At 41.4% G+C, this 23185-nt stretch overlaps 1 protein-coding gene across 1 annotated transcript; it reads left to right on the top strand.

Annotated features, from left to right (window-relative positions):
- The first annotated feature begins 4841 nt into the window (after positions 1-4841).
- On the top strand, positions 4842-22132 carry LOC113010507 (zinc finger protein 271-like). Its single transcript, XM_026149597.1, has 4 exons — positions 4842-5343; positions 18563-18672; positions 19371-20581; positions 21506-22132. Exons 2-4 carry the CDS (start codon positions 18655-18657, stop codon positions 21693-21695), a joined length of 1419 nt encoding a protein of 472 aa, XP_026005382.1. The 5' UTR covers positions 4842-5343; positions 18563-18654; the 3' UTR covers positions 21696-22132.
- Positions 22133-23185: the final 1053 nt, after the last annotated feature.

Below are 23185 nucleotides of genomic sequence, written 5' to 3'. Positions count from 1 at the left end.
CATAATCCCAGACATTTTTACCACCAAACTGGACCACCTTAAACCTGATCCTGATTTAAATATTTCCTCATCAACTGGCCCCAAACAGTCCATGAGTCCAGCAGCCACATCTCTGTCAATCTCACCTGGGCCCACAACACCAACATGCTGGTAAAGAAGGCCCAGCAGCAACTGCATTTCCTCCTTGTCCTGAGAAAGAATAACCCAGACCGGAAGCTGCTGCGAGTCTTTTACTGTGCTTCAGTGGAGAGCGTACTCTCCTACTGCCTGGGTATTAGGTACGCAGGGGCCACAACTGAGAACAGAAAGGCTGCACAGAGGGTAATTAACCCCACAAAAGAAAAACATTGGCTGCCCTCTGCCACCCATGGAGGCCATTGCCATGTCCTCCATTCTCAGGAAAACCACTGTCATCATGGGTGACCCCTTGCACCCCACCCACCACCTGTGTGACCCGTGCCCTCTGGTCGGTACCTAAGGTCAGTCACTTTCCACACCTCCAGAGTCCGAAACATCTTCTTCTGATTCGGACTCTCAACAAGTACTGTCCCTGCTGGTGACTTCTTGTGACAATTGGATAAACCTAGAATCTCAGCTCACAATGACTTGATGTCATCTTCTGTAGGCCTTCATTTTAATGTAACTAATCACATGCAAAGATAGGGTCTAGGACTATGATCACAACATTGTGTGAAAGAAAGACGGAGGGCGGAAACTGTGAAGACAGCGACTGTGGTGGTACAGGCCAGGTACACGGAGCGACACAGAGACAAGGATCTGGAATTAATTGCAGGTACATTGGGAAAAGTGATAGAAAAGATCACAAATGGATCAGGAAATTGAATTTCTAAAATGTTAATATTTGTCAGAGCAAAATCAAAAAATTCATCTAAGTGCTGCTCATATCTACCTGTAGCTGGAGGAGAGGTGACATTCACTGGCCCTGAAAGAGTGTCCTGTTTTGAGTCAGGTATCTCTGCTGCACCATCCACTGTGTTAAATAAACTATGGCCTGCTGCAAATCATATCAAAAGAACAGCAATTATCCATCCATCCATCCATTCGCTTCCGCTTATCCTTTTCAGGGTCGCGGGGGGCGCTGGAGCCTATCCCAGCTGTCATAGGGCGAAAGGCGGGGTACAACCTGGACAGGTCGCCAGCCTGTCGCAGGGCTAACACACAGGGACAGACAACCATTCACGCTCACTGGCACATTCACACCTAGTGGTAATTTGAATTATCGAATTAACCTATCCCCACAATGTGGGGACAATGTGGGGATAGGTTAGCAATTGTGGTTGTGGGGATAGAACAGCAATTATTACAAAACAAATGTCCCCTGACAAACAAAAAAGTGTTGATGAGGGGGATTTTTTTTTGTCTAGGCTTTAAACCACATGTCTGTTCTTCTGAGCACTAATATACACACAAGAAATAGACTTTTATGAAAACACTAAATCAAACACTGCTAACAGTGGGAATAAAGGAATTATTTTAGTACATTAATAATATAACTTTGTCATTAAATTGCATTAAACTGTTTATCACAGCTACTGGCATCAGATTAACATTTTTATTGCATGTGCAGCCATAATCATTGTATACACACATTTGCATGTTGTGCCTAGTGATGGGCAGATGAAGCTTCATTTGCTCTAGTAGGACATCTACTGGACGTAAAAATATTAGTTGGCATGAATTTGAAGAGTGTGGCCTTTTGCACACAGCCTGTAAATGTCAACAACAAAAGGAGTGTGTAAAACATGTATATTGTAGTGATGGCAGTATACTGTGTATATTTATACTGGCAGTATGGAAAATGATTATTTGGAAATGCTTAAAATGGAAATGATCATTTACTGTGAGGTGAGGTGTGGTTGGGGTGTGGACAGTAGTTGTGCTTTTGTAACGTTGAGGTATGGACAGCTACACACTGAGGCTTTGAGCCTCAGTCCTGCCTGTTCACATTTTATTCTGTAAAAACGAAATTGTCACTGCTTTTATAACCTTTAGTGGGGAGAACGTAGCTAGGATTTAATGATTTAACAAATCTTTTGAATCCTTTGTCCTCCACAATGCTAAATGGCTGGGAGTCCTCAATCACCATGCTAACCAGGTCTTCATCTATTTGAGATTGTTCTCCTGAGGAAAGACAATAAAGATAAAGCACAAATATAAATATCAAACACGTAAATTATAACAGCTGTATAATATTGTTATATCATTTAGTAACATTGCTGCATGCTATATTATCATGGCATTTGATGGCTCACCTGGTCTTGCTCCACAATCGGTGTTCCCCTTATTGTCATGCAAAGCTCTGTAGTGCCTAAGCATGGATGAGGTGTTGTTGTTATATCCCAGCTCCCTGGCACATAGCAAACACTTCACCTTGTACAAAAGTACAGACAGCTTAACATAAATTGTATTGCACCATCAGTATTATGAAAATACATCTTCTGTAGAAATTTACATACCTTGTTGGGAGGAATAAGATCAAAATGTTCCCACACAGGGGAGGACATCCTCCTCTTCTTAGCTGGCTCCATTCTCTCCAGACTGTCTCTCCTCACTCTCATAAACCTCCAAACGGTCTCCAAACTCTCACTAACTGCAACTCTCCATCAAACACCTACATTTTGAATGAAGTCTGAGGGCTTGTAGTCTTGGAGAGCAGCACACCAAAACTGCATGCACAACTTCTGCTAACAGTGGAAACGGATTAAGAAATCCATGCAAACAGATTCATAAACCGAAAGAATATTATTTTACAGGATTAATGATCATATCAGCCGCTGGCTGATCACAAACCCTGAGGGTGTATACGAGAAGCAGAAGAAGCAGAGGGAATATCCCGTTTAAGTTTAGATAGTATTTGTAAAGATATTGACCATATCCTTTTCTGAAAGTGTGGATATAATGGATGGGGTAAGGTACTGACATGCTACAACTTTATAGTTGTTAAATTCTGGCTACAAGTATACATACCCATCTTGTACATGTTTTTTTTAACATTATTATCCTACCCAATTACATGTTTCTTTTAATCAGAGTATGCTGTTTTAATGACTTTACAATATCATTTACATTGCGTTCCTTACATTTTCCCAAATTGTATGTTATATTAATCCTATATTTCCGTTTTAATATTTCTAATGTTTGCCTTGTTTTCTTCACTGTCTGGTCTGCCTCTGTCTCACCTGTATGGATGCATTTACACCGAAATGTCCCCAACAAAGGATGTTTTAATTCACCACTATTCCAGTGAAACACGAGTCTCCCATCTTCCTGCTACCGGTCTGGAGTTTTTGTTCACCAAAGCACACACCAACTTCATACTGACGGACAGATCACTGCCCTTTTGCCGCCTCTTCTGACTGTGTTTTGTGGCTTTGGTTCACTTCACCTCACTCTTCCCCATTCTTGTCATTAAATCAGGCTGTTCTGCAACCATGGCAGCCAATTCACTATATGGCTTTATTCATGGTGTATTTTACCCCTTCACCAAAGGCCGTTCTCGTTTCCAACATTATATTTGCAGTGTTCGTCTATCTATCAATATCTGCGGAGTATTTTTTTAACGAGTATCCTATTTTCTAAAGCACAGCATGTAAATGGTAGCTCGGTTAGCAGGATGCTAGCATGTAGCGCTTAGTGAGACACGCCTCAGACGAGTTGAGCAAAGACCCCGTCTGTGTACTTTATACGTGAGCAACGGATTTAAATAACATTAACGTTTCAAAAGACAAACTTGAAGATAAATAACAATATACTTACCGGAGAATCGCCAGGGTTTGCCGCTGCCATCTTGCTGCTCCTAAATTCAAAACTGCCTCTGCAGACAGGCAGGGGAGGCGTGGAAATTGTCTTTGAGTTAGTCAAACGTTTTCCTTAGTTCGAGTAGATGATAAAAAAATAATAAAAATAAATGGGATTTTAAATAGGACTAGGCGTTCTGTAATGATCTCTATTTAGGAGAAAAACTTAATCACTCACCTTTAAACAGCTCTCTTTTAGGAGACACACTGCTGGCTAACGGTGTCATGTGATCAAACAGCGTAATTTAATTGGCTGAGAGCCACTCGACTCGATCTGGTGCTGATTGCTCTGGCTTGGGTCATTAAAGTTCATCACTTTTGCAGTTGAATTTTTGCAGGCGAATTTTTGCAGGTGAATTTTTTTCAGGTGAATTTTTGCAGATGAATTTTTTGCAGGTGAATTTTTTTCAGGTGAATTTTTGCAGGTGAATTTTTGCAGGTGAATATTTTTGCAGGGAAATTTGGAGGATAAAAAATCAGTGTCATAAATTCAATGTCTAAAAATACTTGAATTCTGATGATACTATATTTCTTCCATACTGTACCAGTGTACCTGCACATGTGATGTGACAATAAAAGTGAATTGTTTACGTGAATTGTTCAAGTTCACTGCTGTAATAACTAATAATGATTAATATAATAACTATAATATTGGCCATATTATATTTACACTGACTTTAGTCTCATGAACAACATAATTGTTATTTACTAGCTGATCTTAAAATGACTGTTCAGTACAGAAATGAAGCCCAACAATCATGTTTTACAGTCATGTGGTCTCAGCCTCAGATACTTATTAAATCACACAAAGCTCGTGTAGAAACAAACGAACAAATGAACAAAATATGTTCTCCTTCATTTCTCTCAAACAAAGCTGTATGAAACGTTTCCAGCGGTTAGTATCATGGTTGCTAGGCAACCTGGGCAGCGCGACGGAGATCGACCGGTATTTCACAAGCCTCGCACTTCCGGCCTTAGCGGTCTTTGAGTACGCGGCCCTTGTGGACCGTTAAGGCTGCGTACTTTAGGGCTGCAGAACCTGAATTGGGATACAGCCTAAGGCTGTTCCAATTCTCAGCACCGGTCCTCTCTTTCCCTGAGTCCTTAGCAAATCTCCTTCCCACGATGACGTTTCCAACGAGGGCAAGAAAAAGAGTTTAGGAAAAGGAGATAGGCGCTACTTTTGAAATAACACCCCACATGGTTACGTTGGTCTGCTTAGTCACGTGACCGCACAGCAACAAATCACAGCAGAGCCGGAAAAGGAGGCGGAGCAAAGTGTGTGTGCAGGAGAGGAGTCGAGCAGAGAGCTGCTTTTTCATGAAACGGGAGTAAAGTAGTAAACTTACAGGAACATATACCACTGCCAACGTTGGGATTAATTTCTGCATCGATCTGCACACCCTTGTGTCCTGGATCGTAGCCGAGATCAGCGTGAACCACGTGGGTCTCTGCTCCCTGATCTGTTTCTTAAGACTTCCAGCTTCATCACGGAGTTTCTCTCGGTTTGTGGGCTCATCTAAAGGTAATCACCGAGCCAACTTTAATGTGGGTTCAGTTTATGTTGTTGCTGTTAAGAATAATAGATTGCTTGGTATACACTGGAGTTAGACAGACTGTAGAGTTTGTGATTGTCTGCAACATTATAATCTGGCGGTTGCTATGGGGTAAGAATACATACAGAAAAATAGTCTTTGAATATGAACAAAGGGTGCAGGGCAGGAGAAGAGCCAACCCCCAGGACAGGAAGCCACGGGTACAAGCGTGGGGGAGGGCTGTCACTACCGAGAAGGGTCTGGCTGCAGGCACTGTGGAGCTCCACAGTAACCGGAAACACGTGACCTCCACAGTAACCGGAAACACGTAACTTCGGTTAAATCGACTTTGACATCGAAAACTAAATTGCGTTTTTGTCCCTATTGATGCTGCTGAGAAATAAAAATGGTTTTAAGTGGGGGGTTTTAACACTCTGGGTTTGTTCAAAAAAATTCACCATCCCCTAAATTGTTCGTGGCCAAAAGTGACACTTGCTGTTTCGCTGATTTCTTTATTTTTTTACAGTACATCGCGTTGTGCGTTCTGATTGCTGTAGACCATTGTCAATCAATCTAGTCCAGTGTCTCCTGTACAGGAGCGGTCCCTAATAGGCCCACGGACCGGTCCCGGTCCGTGAGTCTTTTGGTACCGTTCCGCGAGAGTTGATCCTCCGGTGTGAAATGTATGGTTGTAGTTGTGTGTCTTATTTTGAAAGAACTATTTACGCGTTACCATAGCGACCAGATAGCGTTAAGAAGCAGAGAGGAGGATGTCACTGTCATTGTTATTGGCGCACAGCTCAAGTCACGTTTATTATTACATTTACAAAATACCACAGTTTCTTTTTTTTATTCTTTTGTTGTATTTATCCGCGACACCTTAAAGGTCGTTCCCTGAAAATATTGTCTGACATTAAAGTGGTCTGTGGCGCAAAAAGGTTGGGGACTCCTGCTGTACAGTACAGAATGCGTTTAGCTTGTCGAATTTACATAAATCTTTGATGCTAGCAGTGTAACTCTGAAGTGCTGTACTGTATGTTTGGAAGCTTTCTCCCAAACAAACACAACAATGCCGACGAAACGTTTTGCACCCTCAAATGCACCTTTAGGTTTCATTCCATAATACTGGACTTGTGTTTCTACAAAGGTTTGAACTCTAAGAGTGTTTAAACAAAAGAGAAAAGTGTGAAAATGTTCATTCCTGTCTGAGAAAAGTGTATAAAGCATGTAGTGAGGGGTTTTACAGTCTTAACATCTGTAATAATTGTAAAAAATAAAGTTGGCTACTTCATGGATTTCACCTACCGCGGGTTATTTTTTGAACGTAACACCAGCGATAAACGAGGCACCGCTGTATTATTAATAGTAGTGTCTGGGACATCTAATTGATTAACATCAACATTGATTATTATGCACTATTATTTTTGTTCAAGGAGAGCCAAAAATATAAAACTCTCTCAGCTTGTTTGTTGCCAAAAATGGCCACTTTTTGTGTATGTTCACAAAATGCTATAAAATGTTTCTTAAAACATTTATCTACTTTTACCGACGTGACTCTTTAAAATAGCACCAGTCCTTTTCATCAAAATCAAAATTGTATCTAAATTTTTTACTCTTTATAGCCAATTAGGTTATATATTACCATTAACTTTTCAGATAAAACGGTGATAAAGTCCTAATGTTTTCATGAAACTTCCTTTTATTCCCCATCTGAGCATCGGGGAAAAGGCTGTCTTGCAATTGTTGAGGTCACTAGTGTGTGCCCCATTTCTTCCAGGATCACTCTCTTTATAGGTTTTAGTGGACTCATAGTACTGCGAAGTGGTTTCATGGTACAAAGGGATTGTATTCCAAGATCTGGGAGACTGTAGAAATGAGCAGTGATGCCTTTCCTACCATCTTTCCAGAAAAATAAGTGATCTGTAAGCTGTTAGGCTTACTTACAGCAGCAGCACTTTCTGCACCTGCATAAACTCCAGGACACATTTACTAACGATGTTTGTTGCTGTATGTGCTGCAGCTTTGAATTTTTTAATAATATATATTTTGTTAATATTTTGGCTATGGTGTCTTGTTATGAAATGTAAAAGAGTAAAAGTGTTGTTAGCAGGTGCGTCAAAGCTAAGTTTGACTGGGAAACTTAAAGCTCAATAGGCTGCATCCACAGAAATTCACTGCAGCCTATGTAATATTTCATGCGTCATAATTTATTCTACTCTATCTTGCAAATACATATTTGTGTGGCAATGTCATGCACAACACACACAACTATTAGATCCTTAAGATCAAACCCGTGTCATTGTTTTGGTCCACTGCAGTGCAGGGCCCTGTTTCAGGAAGCCGGTTTAGTGGAAAAACTGAGTAAGTATACCCTGAGTTAACGAAAACTCTGGGTTTTCGGTTTCACAAAGCGAGTTCAGCTGAAGCCTGAATGAGTCACTATGACGACACATGCCGTGAAGCTAACCTGCCCCCTAGCAGGTTTACTTCAACTAACCCTGACTGTCTCCGCCCCTTTGTCGGAAACCTGACAGTAGGAAGTGTCAGACATGGCGTGTCCCTTCCTTGAAGAGCCAGTAGATCGTGAAGCCCAAATCCTCCGCAGAGCTCTCCGCCGGGAGAGAGTGATTAGAGCGCGTTTGGACATTTTATCATTTCCTGATGATTTTCTGTGCGAACGTTACCGTTTCTCAGCACAATCTATAAGTTATTTGAATAACATCCTCAGGCCATATATTACGCATGTGACACATCGCGGACATTCTCTCAGTTCTGTACATATTATTTGTATTGCACTTCGGTTTTTTGCAAACGGGAGCTTTCTGTATAATATTGGTGACGCTGAGCACGTTTCCAAGGCTACCGTCTGTCGGGCAGTCAGGAATGTTACAGTTGCACTGAAACGTCTCCTGCACTCATCTGTGGTGTTCCCCGGTCACAGACCCACAAGATTCATCAAAGAGGGATTCCACAAAATTGCAGGTATCAGGATGACCAAAACTTAATTTATGATGTGGTGATATTTGAACTACTACTTAAATTTTACATTTATTTTTACGGTTCCCAGGCGTGATTGGCTGTACAGATGGCACTCACATTCCAATCATTGCTCCTTTAGTAAATGAAGGAGACTATGTGAACAGGAAGTCTTTCCACAGCATTAATGTACAGGTACATAGTTCCCTGTAGCATTTCAAACTAACAAATTATTTCATCATGGTGATGGATGCTAATTTGTGTTCTCTGCACTGTGAAGATCATATGTGATGCTGCCAACATTATCACAAATGTGGAAGCCAAGTGGCCAGGCTCTGTTCATGACTCACAAATATTCCGTGAATGTACACTGAGCACAAAATTTGGACATGGTGAGTTGAGAATACTTTAAAATATATAAAGACCAATTGCTTCAGGGACATTTGAACTGAAGTGTACCCTTCTGTCTTAGGAGAGTTCACTGGCTACTTGCTTGGTGATAGGGGGTATCCATGTTTACCCTATTTGCTTACCCCTTACCCTGACCCTGAACCGGGCCCACAGCAGCGATATAATCTGGCTAATTGCAGGACAAGAGCCAGAATTGAAATGACTATCGGAATGCTTAAGGCCCGGTTCCAGTGCCTGCAAAGACTCAGGGTCACCCCAGAAAGGGCATGTGACATTATTGTTGCATGTGTGATTCTTCACAACATTGCCACAATTAGAGGAGAACACTGTCCTTCTGAACCAAACATCAGCAGTGATCCAAACCATGAACATCCTGACCCTCCCACGGACATACAAGATGGAAGCGCAGTCAGAGACACCATATGTCACAATCATTTCTTTTGACCCATCACCTCAACATGTTGAAAGACGGAAAAACAGATTTTTTGTTCAACTGGCTTTATTGGTCGCCTGTGTTTCCTGTACACAAAGTATTAAAAGATGTAAACCTCATAAAGTGTCTCTGTTGCTTCCTCCTCTGTAACAGCTGTCAATGTTTCTTCATTATTTTCCTGTAGTAAGGAAATTAACAACATTGCTGTTCTACTGTAAACTCATATAATCTGTGGAGTATTACTCACAACTGCATGTTGGTCTGGCTCAACAGGAGGCTGCACCAGATGCAGTACACCACCACCATCAACTGATAGAATATGAGGTTTATACAGGTCACTTATAACTTACAAGGGACCAAATGGCAATTAACAAACATACCAATCACCTTACACTTCATTGTCATTATGCTCTCAAAGACAACCAAGACTGAGGGAAGGCAAAATCAGTAGGAAAATAACTTCACTACAAAATAATTCATTATGGTAAAGAGTTTATCAAATGAATGAGCAGCACTGCAAAGGTGACTGTGAAGAAAGGATGTATGCACATCATGTATTATTTTGAATTTACCTCTTATGTAGGCACTTGTGTCTTGCGGGGTTATTGACTCAGAGGATGTCCCCGCAGAGATGCCTTCGGCCACAGGGCGCCCACTGTTTTGGCTGAGGGCCAACTGCTCAGCCTCTGTGAGTGGTGGTGGTGGAGGACCCCCACCTGTTTTTCGGGCCTCCGCTTTTTTTCTGTTGGCTATAACGGGCCACATTTGAGCAGAGTAAGCAAATGTGTACTTGTAATGTGCTCAGATAATTTCAAAAAGTGCTTACAGAAAGAAAATTAATGTAGCCTCTAACTGCAATTGATTTACGTGGGACAAACAGACCAAGCACTATGGCTCATAATACAATTACACCTTACCTGTTTGGACTATATTTTTATATTTCATTTTTACTTGCTGCCAGGCACGTTTGGGGCCTGTTGGGTTGCACCTGCGCTCACATCACGTCACAAAATAAAATGTATAAAATAACAAATAAAATAACATATGATAAAATAACGTGTTAAATGGGTGGAAATCCCTAGATCAATGTTTATATTAACACTCACGCATTGACTCTGTCGGCTATGTTTTGCCATGCATGCTCCCTTTCTTTTGCAGCTGTGGCTGTGTTACTTTTTTCCGCGGAATTTGCATGTTATCGGCATATGCTGCCATCAGAATTTCGGCCTCAAGCGCTGTGAAATACATTGACCGCGCCTTCTTTCCCTCCGTCTCCATGGTGACTCGCTTAATCTGTGCTCCGCTTATCAGGGCTTTATGTATCCTCGTCCGCGCGCTTCACTTGGGGTTAAAGCAACTCCGCGTTGATTGAACTACTTGTTATCAGCCTTTCTGAAACCGAATATTCCGAGTTGGACAGTTCGGGGTTACTCAACCCTGAGTATCGTTTTTCACTCTGAGTTTTCTAAACCGGCTTCCTGAAATAGGGCCCAGTAGTCAAAAAAAAGAATAAGTGAAGTGTCCACAATTGGCCAGGATAGAGCCCAGTGTTAATGTTTAAAATGTATAAAAATATTATTGATTACAATTCTTACTGTTAATATCAACAATAAGCTTTTTATTTTGAAATTACAACTTCAAAAAAAATGCTGTTACATTTAATGCTGTTACACTGTAATCCTTTATTATAAGTATGGACACAGAATAAAGTGAACAACATTTTGAAATAAGTTTAATTTGAATTTTGTACTACGTAAAAAACAAAACAAAAAAACAACAACATATTAAACAAACAAACAAACACAGCCAGTGCCTTCATTTGTCCATTACATGTCATAGCACTGACCCTTAGCCCCTGCTCATCAGCACATGCTTTCAAAAAGAGCTCCATGTCCTCTGCAAACTGAAAAACAACGAGGAACAAGTCCCTTGCTCCAGTGTCTTCTTCCTCTGACATGTCTCTTAAGACCCTCTGCTGGTCCCCTTGATTTAAGGACAGATATTTTGGCATTGTTACATGTCCACGGAAAAGTGCCTTATTTTGGACAACCCACTGCACAGCAGGACACAGATCTTCAACAACTGCTGGCTCCTGTGTCAGGCAAATGGGGATGAAAACAGTTATTTCTCTGTTGCAGAACAGTTTTTTTAACAGTTGTAGGAGCCATAATTGAATGTATTGAATTTTGATGATCACTGGGTTTTTATTTGTTTGGTTGTTATGGGAGTCACGTGGGTGCTAGCGGTGACATAAATGGGCGTTGTCAGTCTGTCATTCATGGGTTTTGATTTTGACAGAGAGGAGGGCTCGGTAGCCGTAGTTTTTGTTGACCGCTGCACTACATGTTTCGCTTCGTTTATTAGAGCCTGTGATGTTGTAAGAGTCTGAATCAGGAGCTGATGATATTACTCTGTAAACTCTTAAAGCACTTTAATAAACAAGCAAACAATTCCATCTCTCGCATTATTGCGTAAAGTTGACAGCGCGTCAGGCAAATAGGCAGGCTCCAGCCCCGGCCTGTAGCGACTGTGGAAGTCGCTACAACAGTTATTCAAATGTCACTAACCATGTAATTACACTACTGTTTAAAGTGAATACTGACCTGACTGACTTCCTGGAACTTGCGCTTTTTCAGTCTGAAAATGGGCACGTGTTGTCCTTCAAGCACAGCTTTGGCTTCCTCTCTCCAGTGTGCAAATAGCTTGCCAGAGCTACGAAGAGTAAGGTCACAGTGAGGGCATGTCATTTTCATGGACTTTCCATCAGCTGCAGTTTTATTGAACACAGAGGGTGGAGCATATGAATGTTCTAACAAAGACTCAGAAAATGGTTCAGATACCAAAGACAAAACCTTGGGGGGGAGACGGGGCTCCTCGAAGAGTACTGCCGGAGGAATACGGGTCTCCTCGGACAGTTCAGAGGGGAGCAGTCCTGATAATAGTGGCTGACTTGGCATTGAAGAATGCTGACAAGACAATAAATGCCTTGCCATATCCCCACGCCGTATGATTGTAATCTTACAGACAGGGCAGTGAAAGTGTCCTGTTGTCCTACAAGCCAGCCTGCACCGGCATATCATTTTATCTGTAAGAGAGAAAAACAAACAAACAAACAAACAAACAGACGTAATTTAAATGTAGTTGTATAGAATGCAATCAATTTGTGTAACAATCAGATTGTACATGTTAACAAAAACATCCAAGCCAACCTCAATAATGAAAGCAAAATGGTATGGATCACAAAAGTTATGTCAAGAAAAGTGGTGAAAAGTAAATAAAAATACATTTTATAAAAACACTATTTTTGTTGCAGATGAATGCACTGAACTGTACAATATCAACAGCAACTTTTATGTCAACAAAGATACTGCAGAAGTGCTTAAAAAAAGTGCATATTTATAACTATAAAGTATATTTAATACAAACATACCTTTGAAAGGCAAAGCATTTTTTTATATGCACACTTAGATGCTCCTCAATCTTTGCCCTGACAGTAGGGCTGAAAGTGGGGCACAGAGGGCAGTGAAAGAGTCCTCTGCAACACGTGTTGCATTCCTGCAATTCTGGCTTTAAGCCCGAATTCCGGATTGATATGTGCATCTAAAACAGAGAGAGAAACAGATAAACACCATATATACATTTAAGTTAAGGTTTTAGCAGAAATAAGAATTTACAGTTGGCATGTAATAGATTTGGGAAGAAAATTCTTGAAAAAAACCCACAAATATTTTACAAGACACTTTAATTTGTGAGACATGTTTCTATTGACATATAACAGTCAATTGAACAGGGGCTAACTAAAATCTGGGCAATAAAAAAGCTGTACAGAAAAGAATGACGAATAGAAGTATTGATAAATATATAAATCTGTTTGTGATGAAATTTACAGTGTTGACGCTAACAGTTTAGATACCTCTGTTTAAAAAGCACTGACTCGACTTTTTAGTCAAGTCGAAGTAAGAAGTACAGGGTCTAAAGTATAATTTATGTACAAAATATTGAAGTAATCTTGCGTCCAAAGCACGCGTGCGGGGGGCTGATTTACAAATGTACGCATTACAAAGTACAGATACGCGTGCTAAAATGTGAGAAGTAGAAGTATAAAGAAGTATACAGTAGGCACAAAAAAGTACAGCAGTAAAGTAAAGATACCAGAAAATTCTACTTAAGTACAGTATTGAAGTATTCGTTATTTTGCATCTCTGACGCCAACAATAAATCATACTCTAATGCAAAATGTGTTTTTTGCTTCTTCTCGCCCACAGAAGCCGTTAATCCAGCTCTCTTACTTAAACCAGGCCCAGGAAAAAGCATATCTGTGTGTTTCTCTGCCATGGAGCACGATGAAAAAACATTAAAATAAGGAGGAATGTTTTTGTAACGCAAAAAAAGTGTTTCATAAAGACTTAACCAACCTTTGCGATCAACTTGCATGACTTCCACGGTATCCATGCGTGTTTACGGCTAGTGTGGAGGTCACGTGTTTCCGGTTAGTGTGGAGGTCACGTGTATCCGGTTACTGTGGAGCTCCACAGTGGCTGCAGCCAGGTGCTCTTGTCACTACCCGATCCGTACCGGAAACCCGATCGGTACCCCGCATGTGCGAAAGGTGTCTACTTCCGGTCGAAGCATTTTACGATAGTTACAGGTCAGAGTATCTGTTAAGATGTTAAAAATAACAAGTATCTCTTAACATGTTTCCGATAATGAAACATTTAATATAATGTAGACAAAAATAAAAAAATTAAAAGATAGTGACAGATCGGGACTCCCGATCCTTACTGCGCATGTGCAAAGTCAGACCGTACAAATCGGGTCTACCCGATCCGTACCGCGCATGTGCAGGGGTTTTCTTCTTCTTCTGTTCGTTTAATGGCAGTGTACTCCCCAGTGTACGAGGACACCGCCACCTGCTGACTGAGCGAATGAACCCTATTGTAAACTGAATTAGCGTCATTACAAACGTGTGTTAAATTTGATTTAGTGATAATCGAGTGTGTTTATGCTTGTCGGTGTGGAGAGGATTGTTGGAAAAGTGATGATAATGTCCGCTATCACTGTCAATTGCCAGTAAACACTTCATCTGGCTGCTGAATCTTCACGTGACATATTATAAAGTCTGTATTATTAACTCTGTCATTAGGCACCATTCTTCTTATTTTACGGCGCTGTTGTTCAATCGGGGAACGCTTTCTGTTGAGGAGAAAAGCAAAAATTTGTTGCGGATACGGATTATTCATTGTTTAAATGTCCTGGTAGTCGAAAAGGAGGCAGAGCTGCTGAGAAATGCTAGGAGCTAACTGGGCGCTAACCATATCATTCAAACATATTGAATGTCGCAATGTTGGCAAAGAGAGGAAGTGACGTAAGATTTGCGCATGCGGGGTACCGATCGGGTTTCCGGTACGGATCGGGTAGTGACAAGGGCAATCAGCCTGTAGAATAGGACTTCATAGGGCTTTGGAGTTGACGTCACGCCACAAAGCATTGTGGGAGCGCAGCGTCGTTTTCGGGGTCTACGAATCAAAACAAACACACTGTGTTGGAACGACGACTACAAGAAAGATGCTTAAAAGCAGCTCAAAAGAGAATGGACTGTATAGAGACCGATTGCGTCCAGAGGCGAAGTGGCGGTACTTGCAGAAAATAGCGTGCATTGGAAATGTGGACCCGTATGAAATACGGCCGTGGAGTAGAAACCCTGAAGACCAACCGCTACTGACGTAGCCTGACATATTTTCGGACCTTGTCTGTGGAATCAGCGCGTACAAGTCGTCATTCAAACAAAGGTAAGTCAGCTCGAGTACTGCGAGTGAAACGCGTTTGATTTCCCTGCAAACATTCACATTAGTGCAGCATAAATTCATTCATGAGGGGAAATTACAGTGAGAACATGTGGAGGCTGTTAGATGGATAACATAGTGAGTTCAGTGCATTGATGTGACATTGTCCTGAAGGATTGTTATTCTTTATGGTTAAAGAAATTGCACTATTCATATTTATTATAAATAATCCTAATTACACATCTTGCTTCCATGTTTGTATCCTGTGTCACTAAAAATACATTTTATTTTAGTTTTATACATTGATCAATGACCTGCAGAATCTCCTTATCATATTAAGTGATTCATAATTGTCACTTTATGCTTTCTCCATCTCTAAAGTGATGACATCCTTGCATTACATACTTTAGGTTCATTTTCTGCAGGCAGGTTTCTGACAGAGAACAGGCAGATTTACACTATAACATGCAGCGTTCTATAGATGGACACATAAAGAAATGAAAAATTACATGTATGTGCTAACTTTCTAAACACTTTGTTACATTTATGATAAAGTAGATAAAACACATTTGTGTCGGCCTTGGCTCATAGTTCTTGTCTTTAAATGAACTTTGTCTGTGTGTGTTTCAGGTCCTGCACTCTCAAAGACTGAATGAACCAGCATCGCAGCCATGGGTCACTGTGAGCATCACAGGGAAGGTTGAAGTCGCCCACTGCAGCTGTATGGCCGGAGTCGCAGAGACCTGCACCCATGTCGCTGCTCTTTTGTTTAATGTAGAAGCAACAATGTTGATCTGTGGCATAAGGACTGTTACAGATGAACCTGCATCTTCAGCTGCCCAAAAAAAGGCTCTTGTTCAAAACATAAACAGAACATCTGTATTGAAAGGTAAAAGGAGCCGTCCTCAAAAAAGAAAAATCCCACCTGCTACTTTGGAGGAGTTGTCACCGCTATTGGATACTGTGCTGGTACACAGTAAAGCTGTGGGTTGTGGGAATGACCCATAATGTTTTATCTAGGGGTCTAGATTTATGCCTGTAGTGCACTGCCGTGTAAATAATTTGCATTTACTGAATATATACTGACTGAGTCCCACTGTTCAAAAGTTGAATAAAGAAACAAACTAATTTTTGCCTCTTTTTTAAATTTTATTGAAACCACCTTATAGAACATCACATCAGTTACAGTGTAGAATCCATGGCATTTATCAGAATCAGAATACTTTATTCATCCTGAGGGAAATTAGGGGTTACAGCAGGCAGCACGCCAATGGCGCATGCGCACTCACAAAGGAACCTTCTGACCAACTTTACACAAGCATCACATTGGGCAGACATGTCAGAAGGTAGGCTGATAGGAAAAAACAACGAAAATACACTATATGAGGTAAGAGGAGGAGAAAAAAAACTCCACTCAGACTGAGCTCCTAGTGGGAGAACAGTTTGATAACAGAAAAAACACCTCAGCACAAAAGCACATGACTATCAATACACCATAGAAACACAAGACAAGCAACAGGGGCGGGTAAAGGGTAAGAGAGAGCCGGTGTAGACAGCGCATCCGGTCCTGCAGCATGTCTGTGCTGGTCCAGTTGACTGCTATCTTCCCCGGTAGGGCACAAGCATCGAAGGCGTTGGAAAGGGAGGGGGGATGAGTGAGTGCTTATCAGTGTAAGTGTGTGTGTGTGCGTGTCCATAGTTTAGCTGAGACAGTGTCCTTCGGCCTATCAGGCTAAGTAAACAGTCCTCCAGCCAATCCAGGTGTCCTTGCATGGGACGGGAAGAATAGCCGTAACACAGTCGTTATCAGGGAGTGATTGTTCGGCTCCAGCCTTGGGCCTGCAGCTGGCGCCGTTATGGGGGTCCGCAATCTCAATGTTGATTTTGTAAATTTCCATGCGAGCAGCCCAGGAGAATTTTTGGCTGCCCTAACACTCCGACACTGGCCTCTCGAGCTCCCGTTGGAGAGCCACGATCCTCCCCATGATGGTATCAAACTTCTTTTTTTTTTTTTTTTTTTTTTTTTTTTTTGGTATCAAACTTCTGTTCCGTGGTGTTGTCATTCTTTTGATTCTGAGACCTCAAAGCTGCAGTGATCCATTCCGTGATGTCGTCCAGCTGTCGCTCAAGGGTCTCATTTTGAGCAGGCCTCTCTCTGATGTATTCCCCCATACGCTCAATGTTGTTGCTTTGAGCCTTCACAGCAGCTGTAAGCATCTCCAAGGTGTTGACCATATTACGTTCGTTGTGAGAGGTCGCGCCTCGTCTCATCTCTTCAATTCCAGCGGGCAGCCTTGGGGGGGTTTGAACAGCCGGTTCCGCTCTCTTATTTCTCCGATAAACCAGGGCCAAGCCAACTCCGATCAGCACGAACCCTGCTATCATGGTTCCGAATAGATAGATATCTTCAGCGTCCTCGATCGACAGTCCCGCCAGACACATGACTCTCCAGTTCTGCCACCCGTCCATCGTGTATCCGGCAGGGAAAGTCCCTCCAGGGCACTCGGGCTCTCCCGAGCCCAGACTTCTCGTTGAGAAAAGGGTGTCAATAGCATTCAGAGACCAGTTAATCAAATCCATAATTCTCTTTTAGGTTTTAGAGAACGACCGTGTGAGTCTATTCCAGGGAAAGTAATGCACACGAAACAGACAAGGACATAGAGGCTAAGCAGGGAAGATAAGGGTGAGGAGGAGAGGAGAAAAGTGCGACCGCCTTAGCTGAGAGCCAAAGAAGAAAAATGATTTTATAGTTTACAAATGACAAAATGTTTACACAAAATCATGAGTGTTTACATGATATCATTCACTACAAACATTACTTTATTTACTGTATCTTTTGAAAAAAATACAGCAATTTTAACAGCACAAGACTTAAGAATATTTAACAGGAGCAGGTTTCATTTTTCCCTCGTTTTATTATCACACTGTTCACCAAACGCAGCAAACCTTCACCATCTTATCCTGAAGGGCCACCTCTTCACCCTCACATGGAAGAAGTAATCTGATTGGCATGGTGGTATGTTTGAAGCAGGTCCCTTGTGTAGCACTGGAACCCAGTCACGATGTGATTCATCCATTTAATAGGCTGGTTTGCTGCAATAATGCCAAATAATTAGCAACTCTATAAATAGAAGGTAGTTCTGCAAAATCACTCAGTAGGATGTTTGTTCTAATTTGCTATGAGCTCAGAGCGCATCGAAAATAAAACTAATAGGCTATAAAGATTGATATGAACATATTTAGAACTTACCGGAATGAAAATGTCTGGAGCACCAACAGATATTTGGAGATGGAATAGAACTGCACGTCAGCTCGTCTCACAGCTGCTCTCCAGGCTGGACGCCTTTGTTTGGTAACATCGATACACGAGCTGCCTCGTGTTGCTTCCAGGTTGGGAAAGAATGGCGCTGGCCAGTTGCCGTGTTTTATAACATGATTGACATGGCAGCACTGAATGCACATGTGCCGTATCAAGCATGCACCAGGATAAAGGAAAGACTAAATACTTTTTTGCCCCACTGTATTTGTGTACATGACAGCATTGCTGTCCAGCATTGTGTTTATCAAAACTCTTTTTACAAATCCTGCTGTGTGTGTGTCCCCCAGGTGATTAACAGGAGGAGAAGAGTCTGGTGGTGCAACGGAGGAACAATTTCATCCATTTGGACTCAGCTCAGCCACTACAGAGGAAACAATCAATGACTTCAACACAAAAGGTGAGAAAAATATCACAGTTACAATTAGGGATGCACCGATACCGATACTGGTATCGGGTATCGGGGCCGATACTGTGAAATGTGTGTGTACTCATACTCGTAAAAGTTAAGCGATACCATGAACCGATAATAATGTAGCCCGGATGGGAATTTGGGAGTAGACACTCATAATTCCCATGGACTTAAACGCCACGGTAACATAAGGTGTTCACAGTTGATGTTTTGTGATGTAACTGTACCCAGAATGTAATTTGCCCTGTAATATGTCACAAGGTAAATACAGGTAATTAGAGCAATCAAACTGTTATGTTAATCATAAAGTATTATTTTATGGTATGTAACTCTGAATGGAGTTTAAATATTGTTCAGAGTTCTAATTTCTTGTAACAGAAGTTACAAGAAAATACAAAGATCATATTTTATAAGCACACATTGAAACAACAATATCATCAGTTGAACTTGAAATTTCTTATGCGTAAAAGATTTTCTCTGCTGATCAATATTTCTTCAATAATGTCATTTTCATTACAACTCTCATTGTAGCACATCATTGTAATGTGATACTGCCACCAGAAGGTGGTGGAAACACACCAACAATGTGTTTGTTGACATGTTTGATTCAACCAATGGAGGGAGTTTCAGTTTGTTCCACGACTGCATTTCACTCACTGCCTCTGTTTGTATCTCTGTCACTGCAGGACCAACATGGAGCAAGAAGTCAGCGCTCTCAGGAGGCCGACAAACCTCACAGAAGAAAAGGAAAGAAAACCTACAGCTGTGATGAGGGTGGAAAGTCTTTTACCCAGGCTGGACACCTAAAAACACACCAAGTCATCCACAGTGGAGTTAAACCTTACAGCTGTGACTTGTGTGGAAAGTCTTTTACCCTGGCTGGAAGCCTAAAAACACACCAACTCATCCACAGTGGAGTTAAACCTTACAGCTGTGACTTGTGTGGAAAGTCTTTTACCCAGGCTGGAACCTTAAAAAAACACCAACTCATCCACAGTGGAGTTAAACCTTACAGCTGTGACTTGTGTGGAAAGTCTTTTACCCAGGCTGGACACTTGAAAAAACACCAACTCATCCACAGTGGATTTAAACCTTACAGCTGTGACTTGTGTGGAAAGTCTTTTACCCAGGCTGGACGCTTGAAAAAACACCAACTCATCCACAGTGGAGTTAAACCTTACAGCTGTGACTTGTGTGGAAAGTCTTTTACCCAGGCTGGACACCTAAAAACACACCAAGTCATCCACAGTGGAGTTAAACCTTACAGCTGTGACTTGTGTGGAAAGTCTTTTACCGTGGCTGGAAGCCTAAAAACACACCAACTCATCCACAGTGGAGTTAAACCTTACAGCTGTGACTTGTGTGGAAAGTCTTTTACCCTGGCTGGAGACTTGAAAAAACACCAACTCATCCACAGTGGAGTTAAACCTTACAGCTGTGACTTGTGTGGAAAGTCTTTTACCCTGGCTGGAGACTTGAAAAAACACCAACTCATCCACAGTGGAGTTAAACCTTACAGCTGTGACTTGTGTGGAAAGTCTTTTACCCAGGCTGGAGACTTGAAAAAACACCAACTCATCCACAGTGGATTTAAACCTTACAGCTGTGACTTGTGTGGAAAGTCTTTTACCCAGGCTGGAGACTTGAAAAAACACCAACTCATCCACAGTGGATTTAAACCTTACAGCTGTGACTTGTGTGGAAAGTCTTTTACCGTGGCTGGACACTTGAAAAAACACCAACTCATCCACAGTGGAGTTCAACCTTACAGCTGTAACTTGTGTGGAAAGTCTTTTACCCAGGCTGGAACCTTAAAAAAACACCAACTCATCCACAGTGGATTTAAACCTTACAGCTGTGACTTGTGTGGAAAGTCTTTTACCCAGTCTGGAACCTTAAAAAAACACCAACTCATCCACAGTGGAGTTAAACCTTACAGCTGTAACTTGTGTGGAAAGTCTTTTACCGTGGCTGGACACTTGAAAAAACACCAACTCATCCACAGTGGAGTTCAACCTTACAGCTGTAACTTGTGTGGAAAGTCTTTTACCCAGGCTGGAACCTTAAAAAAACACCAACTCATCCACAGTGGATTTAAACCTTACAGCTGTGACTTGTGTGGAAAGTCTTTTACCCAGTCTGGAGACTTGAAAAAACACCAACTCATCCACAGTGGAGTTAAACCTTACAGCTGTGACTTGTGTGGAAAGTCTTTTACCCAGGCTGGACACTTGAAAAAACACCAACTCATCCACAGTGGAGTTAAACCTTACAGCTGTGACTTGTGTGGAAAGTCTTTTACCCTGGATGGACACTTGAAAAAACACCAACTCATCCACAGTGGAGTTAAACCTTACAGCTGTGACTTGTGTGGAAAGTCTTTTACCCAGGCTGGAGACTTGAAAAAACACCAACTCATCCACAGTGGATTTAAACCTTACAGCTGTGACTTGTGTGGAAAGTCTTTTACCCAGGCTGGACACTTGAAAAAACACCAACTCATCCACAGTGGATTTAAACCTTACAGCTGTGACTTGTGTGGAAAGTCTTTTACCCAGGCTGGACACTTGAAAAAACACCAACTCATCCACAGTGGAGTTAAACCTTACAGCTGTGACTTGTGTGGAAAGTCTTTTACCCAGGCTGGAACCTTAAAAAAACACCAACTCATCCACAGTGGACTTAAAGCACACAACTGTGAGTTGTGTGGTAAGGCTTTTGCTCTAAATAGCGACTTACACAGGCATCTAGTTACCCACTCTGGAATTAAGGCGTAGAGCTGCGACTTTTGTGGAAAAAGTTTCAGTGACAAACGGTACCGAAATATTCACCTACGGATTCACACTGGAAATGATGTTTCCTGCTGTGATCAGTGTGGGAAACTGTTTGCAACAGATGCACAGTTACAACAACACACTGAGGAGAGACCTTATAAATGTGACCTGTGTGAGAAGACTTTTAAAGCTCCAAATCAGCTGAAAAAACACCAACAGATCCACTCCAGAAAGTAACTCTACAAGTGCAGTTACTGTGAGGATGTATTGATTTTTTATCTTGTAATTTTAACCTGATTGTTTGGAAAAAGTCTGATCAGTAAACTTATGGAGTTATACTGAATGAACTGTTTGGAAAAATGAAGAAGTAACCTGAGTTTTATAGTGTAAACAGTAAAATGTAATTGGACGTTGGCAGAGATGCTTTTTATTTCAGGCGACGTTCAGGATAAAAACGTTGAAGGAATTCCCTGATTTACAATGTCTTTGTTTAGGAGTGGAGCAAAGAACATGGATCCATTTCTCAACCCTGTCGTCACTGTGGTGGTGGGCAAGCGTTTCTCTTTAACCTTTGTGGAAAAACCTCCAATCACGAACGGGACCTAAAACCACATCAACGTAGCCACACTGGAGACAAAATGAACTACTGCAAAGAATGTGGGAGAGGCTTCCACACACCAAGTACATTAAAAAACATGAACTCTTCCACAGTGTGGTCAAAAAGCACATCTGTGACCAGTGTGGGTCATCCTTCACCACTGCAGGAGGGACACCATACAAGTGCAGACACTGTGACAAAAGCTTCTCACAATCAGGTCATCGTAACAAACATGAACGTACACACATGGAAGTGAACTTCAGCTGTGACCAGTGTGACAAGAGCTTCAGGAATCTCAGTGCATACTCCGAACACAAACGATCCCACGCTGTAAATAAACTGTTTCACTGTTACCAATGTGCAAAAACCTTCACTTCATTATCTGCTCTGTGCAAACATCAGCCTGATCATGCAGGACTGAAATCACTGGATCACAATGAATCTGAAGAGAGAGAAAGATCCTCTTCTGGTTTCAGGGTCAGACTTAAAAACCTTGAGATCAGGCTCCACAGAGTTCAGATGGAATCTCCTGTAAAGAGTGTCAGCTGATGCCACACTTGGATCTGATGAGGTAGCTCTGATTTCTGGAGCTGCAGTGAATAATCCTGAATGTTACATTTAGGAAGCTGCATGTCTAGATATGCATATCAAGTTAATTTTTTTCCTTTGAGGGATTTTAATTCTCTAAAATTATCCCTGTTACATTTTAATCTTTGTTCCCTTAGGACACAGTAGTGTTTAGTAGTTGTACTTGTTACTGTATTATTAAAGTTATAGGAATGTCTTTTTTACCAAACCAATAATGTATCAGAATTGCAGATATGGATATATATTTCAATTTCTTTCATTTGAACTTTCTTAGTGTTTCCAAAATTAACTTTTTTTTAATGTATTCATTTAATGTGTTACCTCTGTTAAATTTCAACCCTTCATTCATATTTAACCTTTTGCTGTTGTAAAATCTTCTCTTAAATCATTTTCTCCCAAAACTACAAATATTTTCACAGCAGTTGCTCTTAAAACCTCCAAAATGAACTAAATCTGTCCACCAGCTTTGAAAAAACACCTGCTGTGACTTTATGTCCAGAAAAAAAGAAACTCAAGCTGAACTGGTTTTGGGCTGTACTTC

Source organism: Astatotilapia calliptera, chromosome 3, assembly GCF_900246225.1.
Source record: "Astatotilapia calliptera chromosome 3, fAstCal1.2, whole genome shotgun sequence".
Classification (NCBI taxonomy): Eukaryota; Metazoa; Chordata; class Actinopteri; order Cichliformes; family Cichlidae; genus Astatotilapia; species Astatotilapia calliptera.
The sequence above is the reverse complement of the archived record's forward strand: the minus strand, read 5'-3'. Positions and strand labels throughout refer to the sequence as shown.